Here is a 9,060-nt window from a genome sequence, read left to right as displayed (position 1 = left end):
AATATTTTCATACGCTTCAACCAAAACAACACAATTAGCACAGAAGCAAATCTGAATGTCCAGGGGTCTTCTAATGAGACAGACAAGAACAAGAAAGAGACTTGCAAAACTGGAAAATATAACAGAAATCCATTCTTGGGTTAAATGCCCCCAATCAAAAGACACAGGGTATCAGAATGGATAAAAAAACAAAATCCATCTGTATGTTGCCTACAAGAAACTCATTTTAAACCCGAAGACACCTCCAGATTTAAAGTGAGGGGGTGGATAACAATTTACCATGCTAATGGACATCAGAAGAAAGCAGGAGTGGCAATCCTTATATCAGATCAATTAGATTTTAAGCCAAAGACTATAATAAGAGATGAGGAAGGACACTATATCATACTTAAAGGCTCTGTCCAACAAGAGGATCTAACAATTTTAAATATGCCCCTAATGTGGGAGCAGCCAACTATATTTTGTTATATTAATAACAAAATCAAAGAAACACATCAACAATAATACAATAATAGTAGGGGACTTTAACACTCCCCTCACTGAAATGGACAGATCATACAAGCAAAAGATCAACAAGGAAATAAAGGCCTTAAATGACACACTGGACCAGATGAATATCACAGATATATTCAGAACATTTCATCCCAAAGCAACAGAATACACATTCTTCTCTAGTGCACATGGAACATTCTCCAGAATAGATCACATTCTTGGTCCTAAATCAGGTCTCAACCGGTATCAAAAGATTAGGATCATTCCCTGCATATTTTCAGACCACAATGCTCTGAAGCTAGAATTCAATCACAAGAGGAAATTTGGAAAGAACCCAAATACATGGAGACTAAACAGCATCCTTCTAACGAATGAATGGGTCAACTAGGAAATTAAAGAAGAATTGAAAAAATTCAAGGAAACAAATGATAATGAAAACACAATGGTTCAAAATCTGTGGGACACAACAAAGGCAGTCCTGAGAGGAAAATTCATAGCAGTATAAGCCTTTCTCAAGAAACAAGAAAGGTCTCAGGTACACAACCTAACCCTACACCTCAAGGAGCTGGAGAAAGAACAAGAAAGAAACCCTAAACCCAGCAGAAGAAGAGAAATCATAAAGATCAGAGCAGAAATCAATGAAATAGAAATAAAAAAAAAATAGAACAAATCAACGAAACGAGGAGCTGGTTCTTTGAAAGAATTAATATGATTGATAAACCCCTGGCCAGACTTATCAAAAAGAAAAGAGAAAGGACCCAAATAAATAAAATCATGAATGAAAGAGGAGAGATCACAACTAATACCAAAGAAATACAGACAATTATAAGAACCTACTATGAGCAACTCTACGCCAACAAACTGAGGGTTGCTGGGGGGAGGAGGGTTGGGAGAAGGGGAGTGGGGTTATGGACATTGGGGAGGGTATCTGCTATGGTGAGTGCTGTGAAGTGTATAAACCTGGCGATTCACAGACCTGTACCCCTGGGGATAAAAATATATTATAAGTTTATAAAAAATTTAAAAAAAGTAAATTAAAAAAGAAAAAGAAATCCATTCTTCTCACTGCCCTGTTTACTTGGGGGAAATAGTTATTTTTCATAAAAGCAATATTTTTGTTCATGTCATGGGTCATTAATATGATTCTAAATGAATTAGTAAATGTTTAACACTGTTTTATCCCTACTATGGTAAACATTGATAGATAAAACCCATAGATGCAAAATTACCCTTGGGATCCTCAGTAATTTGTAAGGCCATATAATATAGATAGACTGTGATCAAAATGTTTGAGAATCACTGACTCAGCCACGACTCAGGGAGACTGGGTGATAAAGAGCGCTCTGTGCAGTAAGAGAGGAGTCAGGGCAAAGTTGCAGGTCCCAGGGAAGGCCTGCCTCTCAAGTCTGGTGTCTAGGGCGTGGAAGCCTAGTGTTGGAGAGTTCCCCTCTCCCTGGGTTTCACTTATCCCTCTCACCACGTGTCTGGTCCTCCTGGCGACTGCAGTTCGCAGTTCCATTGGGTGTCGGGGATCTGGCGAAGCCAATCAGCGGCACCGCGGTTCTGGGTTCTAAAGTCCTCACCAGACCCACAGGGACGCACCCACCTCACATCCTGAAGGTCTGGACCATGGGGCCCCGAGCCCTCCTCCTGCTGCTGTAGGGGGTACTGGCCGTGGAAGAGACCTGGCCGGGTGAGCGCGGGACGGGAGGAAAGGGCCTCTGCCAGGCGGGAGCGAAGGGACCCCGGGGAGGGAGGAGGGAAGGCGCCTCTCCGCAGCCCCCGCCCCAGACCCCCAGCGGCCCCCGGCCCCGCCCGGGCCTGTGCTCCCCTGTCCCTCCCTGCTCTGCCCCATTCGGTGCCCCTTCCCCTGCCCTCCCGGCAGTCTCCACCTGGTCCCCCGGAAAGGCGCCGGGAGGAGCGTTGGACGGGGTCTCAGCCCTTCCGTTCCCGCAGGCTTCTCTGAGGTATTTCTCGGCCCGGACGCGGGGAGCCCCAGTACTGGGAAGTCGGCTACGTGGACAACACGCAGTTCGTGAGGTTCGACTCTGCCAGTGGGAGGATGGAGCCGCTGGTGCCATGGATGGAGCAGGAGGGACCGAAGTATTGGGACCAGCAGACCCAGAACGCCAGGCACCACACACAGACTTTCCAAATGAACCTGCATACCGCCCTGGGCTACTACAACCAGAGCGAGGCCGGTGAGCAACAGGGCCCGGGTCCAGGTCACGACCCCCATCCCCACGGACGGGCTGGAGTCTCCCCGGGTGTCCGGGTACGAGCGCCACGCCAAATCTGTGGAAATTCCAGTTCCCCGACCTTAGAAGAGCACCCCGAACTTTCAAGAGGTTTTACTTTATGTTTGGACTTAGTCGCTCGTCCACCAGCAGGGGTGGAGACAATCTGAGAGCTGACCGCGGGGGCAGGGCCAGGGTCTCACACCCTCCAGGGGATGTTTGGCTGCGACCTGGGGCCAGGCGGGCTCCTCCTCCACGGGTATGAGCAGTTGGCCTACGACGGCGTGGATTACATCGCCCTGAATGAGGACCTGCGCTCCTGGCCCGCTGCGGACACGGTGGGGCAAATGACCCGGCGCAAGTGGGAGGCGGCAGGTGCTGCAGAGCACTACAGAAGCTACTTGGAAGGCACGTGCATGGAGTCGCTCCGCAAGTACCTGGAGAAAGGGAAAGAGACGCTGCTGCGCACAGGTACCGGGGCCGTGGGGCCTCCCTAATCTCCCACTACTGGGGCTGGCTTCCCAACAGAAAGGGAAAATGGACTCAAGGTCAGAATACCAACCACCCAATGGGTGAGGAGAGGGAGATCCGCCTTGGTGTTCATATTCCTACTGAGTGACTCACCCAGAATCACTTTTCTCTAAAGGACAATTGAGGAATCCAGTCTCTCCAGGGAGGCAGGTGGAGACCATTCCTGAAATAACACATCAGTAGTTCCCTTTGACCCTGGCAGCCACCTTGGGAACCATGACAACCTCCATCTGAGAATATCTCCAGATATTCCAGATATCTCAGATGGATATTCTCCATCTGAGAACATCTTTGGACATCTGACTCTGGGTTTTCTGATTCAATCACCAGCCACACATTGTTAGGACCAATAGTGTGCTTTCTCACTTAGACCTACAGTGTCCTACCCTGGGCCATCCCTCTATTTTAGAACTTTGCAGGATTAAAAGATCCCAAAGACTGGCCCAAAGGTCAGTCAAAGGTGACTGGACTTTGTACTTCTTCCATCCAAACTAATTGCCTGGTCCACTTCAGGATGGTCACATGAATGCCATTTCAGTGGCCCATAAAGGTAAACCCAAGTGTGGATTTTCTGATTCTTCTTCCTCAGAACCACCCAACACACAGATGACCCAACACCCCATCTTTGACAAAGAAGTCACCCTGAGGTGCTGGGCCTTGGGCTTCTACCCTGCGGAGATCACCCCGACCTGGCAGCGTTATGGGGAGGACCTGACCCAGAACACAGAGCTTGTGGAGACCAGGCCTGCAGGAGATGGGAACTTCCAGAGGTGGGCGGCCATAGTGGTGCCTTCTGGAGAGGAGCAGAAATACATGTGCCACATGCAGCATGAGGGGCTGCGTGAACCCATCACCCTGAGATGGGGTAAGGAGGGTTTGGGGGTAGAGCCTCTTCTCAGGGAAAGCAGAGACCTTCTGGAGAATTTTGGCAAAGTGAGGACTCCTACTACAGGTCTTGGCCCCTCACGTTCCTTTCCCTTTCCAGACCCTCCTCCTCCCACCATCCCCATCACCTGGATCATTGCTGGTCTGGCACTCCCTGTGGTCATTGTGTGGTTGGAGCTGTGATCTGGAGGAAGAAGTGTTCAAGTAGGGAATGGAGTGGGGGGGATCTGAGTTTTCTTTCCCACTGGGGGTTTCTTAGGTAGCAGATTGTCCTGCCTTGTTACTGTCAAGTACCATCCACACATAAGTACTTGCCTGGTCTGGAGCTGATTACTAACATTCACGCTATAGCAAGACATTTATGAAAAGGAAGGACAAATTTTTCATTTTGGTAATTCTGGTGCTGGGACCTGATCCCCAGCAGTCATAGGGCAGGGAGGAAGGTCCCTGCTGAGCATAGACCTTCAGCAAGTCTTTTGGTCCAGTAACCCCACACTTCTTGTCATGTTTCCTCATCCTGTTCTGGATCTTCAGTCACAATTCTGCAAACTTCCTTTTGGATCAGGACTAGGGAGCTTGGACTAGGATCTCATGGCCCAGCCTTCTCCAGGCTTTTGACAAGATGTTTTCTTCCCACAGATGAAAGAAGAAACCACTCTCATACTGGACATAAGTATGGAGGGGGTGATTCCTGAGACCCCAGGGTAGTGTAGACAAGACCCCATGGGGAGCTCACCTATTCCATAGCTCCTCCTTTAGTCTCATCTCCTATGGACTCTGACCATGTCCTCTTTGTTCTCCCCTAGATGATGACAGAGGCCAGGGCTCTGGTGTGTCTCTCATGATAACTGGAGGTGAGACCTCGGAGGGCCTGATGTGGGGAAGGTTGGGTCACTAGAAACAATTTGAGCATGCAGGGGGCTGTTGAGAATGTCAGCTCTTATGTGATTTACCTAAATTTGTACATGATAGTTTATCACAGTATGAGACCAGCTTCCTTGTGGGGACTGAGCGTTGCAAGATTTATTCACACTCCCACTTGGTGACACCAACAATCCCTTTATGCAAAAGGTGTCAGAATGTGTCTGTGTTCATATGAGTATAATGTGAGGAGGTGGGGAGGCTGGTCAACCCTGCCCACCATGGCCCCTTCCCATACTGACCTGTGTTCTCTTCTCTGATGTGCTTTCCTATTCCAGTAGAGGCTGGGCTGGACCATCTCCATCTCTGTCTTTATTTTGTGTTGGGCTAGTACAAATGACTTCCCTATTGAAAATGAGAATCCAGATAAGAGTTTATGTTTTTTAACACTTGGTATGTGTGGCTGATGAGGTAATAAAAGAAATTTGTAAAGTTGAGACAGCAAATAAATGGAAGCACTGAGAACCTTCCAGAATCCATGTGTTTTTTGTGCTGAGTCTGTGGCAGGTGGGGGTAGGAGTAGGCTGTGAGGAGTCAAGCAGAGACGGGGCCTGTGCCCAGTCTGTGCTCAGTGCATCAAGGGCATGACATTCTCACTCTTCAGCTGAGTCATCTCTCTGCTCTCTGTCCTGCCCCTTCTGTGGAAGCTTGTCCCACCAGGACCTGTGATCACAGGGACTTGGACGTCACCTGTCACCAGGAACTTCTGCAGCCAGAGCTTGCTGTCACTGGGTCAGCCTCACCTCAGGCCTGGGTCACCACATAGCTCCCATTTGGGGGTGTTTGTTTCATGGTTTCTGTAGTATCAGGCCTGTTCTTGCTCTTGTATACTTGTCCCATTCTCCCTTGGGTGACCCTGTCAGTTATAGCAGCAGGTGTCCTTTGGGCTGTCATTCCCATAGGCCTAGGTCAGCCCCTGCACACAGGAGTCTCTCTGGTATGGAGGAATGAACTTTCAGATTCATCTATCTCTTCTCTTTCCTCTAGGGCTGTTTTCTGGATTACTATTTAGAGTCTGGAGCTAGAGAGAAGAAGAATCTGAGAGATTCTCATCCTTATTAAGCTTCAGTTAGTTTCTGCCTTCCCTGCTACTCTGGCCTCTCTCCCCACCCTTAGTTTAGTGATCCTAGTGCTGGCTCAGTTCCAAGTTCACAGATTTATAAAGCAGAGTCAAACATAGATTTCTGTGTGGTTGGAGAAAAGAATACAAAAAGCCTAAGTACGGTGTTTCTGAAGAGAACTCTGTGTGCTGTGCTGTGCATGAGAGATGGTGTAGCGGGGGAGGGCCTGAGCAGAGAGTGGGAGGGGAGGGCAGCCCTGTGAGAAGAGAGAGGCAGCCCGGATGGTGAGGTGGGTGCACATGGGGCGGGAGCTGCCTTGGAAGAGCTGTGCCTGAGACTCATCTAGAAGAGGGAGTCCTCTATCTGCTCATTCATTCCACTGATAATTGTCATGTGCCTCATACAGGACACACTCTGTTTACATCTAGGACAGCTCAGTGAGATGAAGAAGAGGCAAAATGTGCTGGTCTCGGGAAGACTACATTCTAGTGGTAAGGGGCATTCTCCTACTTGTCTCTCAATGTGGGGATTGGGGCAGTGGCCTGCTTGTACTGTCAGGAATCCAGGTAAAATTTTGACTCCCCAAAAACTTGAGTACAAAGAGCCTACTCTTGACTGGAAGGCTTAATAATAAAATACACAGTTGCTTAACACATATTTTATATGCTACATATATTATATACTGTATTCTTCTAATAATTAAGCTAGAGAAAATAGTAAAAAATAGTAAGGAAGAAAAATGCATGGATGGTATTTACCGTATAAAAGTCCACATGGAAGTGGTGGTGCCCAGTACAAACCAGGGTCATTGAGAGGTGAACTGTGTCTTGTGTAAGCACAGTCCATAAGGGAAGGGTTTAATTAGGAAGTTGGCAGGAGCTGTGAGGAAGGTGACCCAGAGAGCACCTGTGCTGGGACGGGGACGATGGCTTCTTTACTCCAGGGATCAGGGGAGTCTCACTGAGAAGGTGACCTCTGAGAGATTTGAAGGACATGAAGGAATTGTGTAAGAAGAGGTCTGGGGGGAGTTCTTTCCAGGTAGGGAGCCTCCGGGGCACAAACACTAGGGCAGGAGCATGTCCTGCGTTCAAGGAAGGGTGAAGAGGCCACTGAGGCTGCAGCAGAGAGCAGGTGAGATGAGGTCAGAGGTCAGTCTCATCATGGAGGTCTGAGGACATTAGAAGGTTTTTGAGTTTTCTCTGAGTGAAATGTGGAGTTACAAGAATGAACATATCAACATGACTGATGTTTCTTTAGCAGCACCTGTTTGCTGCTGTGCAGAATCGAGAGGGGCAAGGTAAGCAACCAGCAGAGAAACTGTAGGAAACCAGTGCAGTGTCCCAGGAGGGGGGTGTGGGCTGTATGTCATGGTTGAGAGGAGGGAAGTTACTAAGAAGTGATTGGCTGCTGGAGATATTTACAGATGGATTTTGCAGCATTTCCTAGTGGAGTCATTCTGGGTGGTGAGAAAGGAATCGAGGAGGGTATCCAGTAGTTCAGACTGCAAGTAGAAATGTGGAGTGCCTTCCTTGGAAACAGGGAAGACTCTGAAAGAAGCACATTTGGGGAAGCAGCATCACAGTCATCCACTTTAGAAATGGTGAAACTGACTATGTCTATTAGAAATCCAAGCCAGGCTGGCGGGCGGATAGAGTGCAGGGGAGATTTGGGAGGTGATAGCATATAAATGATGTTTAGAGTCTTCAGCAGAGATGAGGTTACCAGGGGGGCGAGGGCCATAGAAGAGAAAGCAAAAGGTCTAAACCCCGGACTCCTCAGGGCTAAGCAGGCTGATCAGAGAGCATACCCAGAGTGCACTGCACAGGCTGGTTGTGCGTCTAGAAGGCACGTAGACCAGGGAGACCCAGCCTTCAGTGAGCACAGGAATTTCCCGGACTATGAAGATCTAAACAGGCTGGAGTAAAGCGTGAGATCCTGGGTTGATAACAAGGTTGGTGCTGCTGCTGCTGGTCTTCAGATCCCACATGGAGTAGCGAGCAATTGGAGCAGGATCCCCACATGGCCATGCATCAGCCCCTCCTGTAGGGCTTATTACATAAGTGATTCCTGGGCCCTTGTCAAGCATTCTAAGATGATGGGTCTGGGGAAAGGAATGAGTATTTTGTAACAAAGCCACAAGCAATCCTGGGGCTCCTCCAGGTAGGGAAGCACTGAAGTCATTGGTGAGAGCGCTCATTGTGGGAAGAGTTCTTATAGACACATTTAAATGCTTTTTGGGGTATACTTGGGTGGCTCAGCCGGTTGAGTATCCAACTCTTGGTTTTGGCTCAAGTCATGATCTGAGAGTCATGAGATTGAGCCCTGAGTCAGGTTTCCCACTCAGCATGGAGTCTGGTTGAAATTCTCTTCCTCTCCCTCTGCCCCTCCCTCATATGGGCATGTACTCTCTCTCTCTCTCAAATAAATAAATAAATAAATAAATAAATAAAATCTTTAAATGTTCTTTTTGTAGAAAGAAAAATGCAAGACATGCTGGGAGAAATGTATCTTCTCCCCTCTGGGGCAAAGCAAGGCAGATTGAGGAAGTGCTTATCAGCTCAACGTAAAATCTTGGGGTTACTAAGAATGTAGGTCTTAAATGTTCACACCTCATAAAAGGAAATGGTAACTATGTGACATGATACAGGTATTAGCTAATGCTATGATTGTAATTGTTATCATTTTGTGGTATAGAAATATATTAATCAACAGATTTTTATCCTTAAACTTACTTATACGATGCTGTATGTCAATCATAGCTCTATAAAGCTGGAAAAAAATATGCCTGAATTCTTGCTCTTGGAAACTCTTCCCTGCATGGGTTTCTGACTCCTTATGATACATATGTACAGTTACAGAGAGATTTAGGGAAGAGAGAGGGTATACAGGATCTTGTTTTATTTCCAGGAAAGCCACAATAAAGGCTTGAGGCT

At 47.7% G+C, this 9,060-nt stretch overlaps 1 protein-coding gene across 6 annotated transcripts in view; it reads right to left on the bottom strand.

The window, feature by feature from the left end:
- Window positions 1-2,330: 2,330 nt before the first annotated feature.
- The window catches only part of RNF8 (ring finger protein 8), a 51,822-nt gene continuing 45,092 nt past the window's right edge, over window positions 2,331-9,060 (bottom strand). For 3 of the 6 annotated variants that reach the window (XM_045071164.1, XM_045071165.1, XM_045071167.1), the window contains 2 exons: window positions 5,309-5,411; window positions 2,335-3,166 (listed from right to left, as the gene is read on the bottom strand). In XM_045071164.1, the coding sequence (XP_044927099.1) occupies window positions 3,127-3,166; window positions 5,309-5,411 (143 nt within the window). In that variant the 3' untranslated portion in view covers window positions 2,335-3,126. Of the gene's footprint in view, window positions 3,167-5,308; window positions 5,412-9,060 lie in introns of all 6 variants that reach the window. The other 3 variants (XM_045071166.1, XM_045071163.1, XM_004740012.3) reach the window with 3 other exon arrangements.

The sequence above is a fragment of the Mustela putorius genome, unplaced genomic scaffold (genome assembly GCF_011764305.1).
Source record: "Mustela putorius furo isolate JIRA1106 unplaced genomic scaffold, ASM1176430v1.1 tig00003983_pilon_pilon_pilon, whole genome shotgun sequence".
NCBI lineage: Eukaryota > Metazoa > Chordata > Mammalia > Carnivora > Mustelidae > Mustela > Mustela putorius.
Note: the sequence above shows the minus strand (reverse complement) of the source record. Positions and strands in the feature narration are given on the sequence as shown.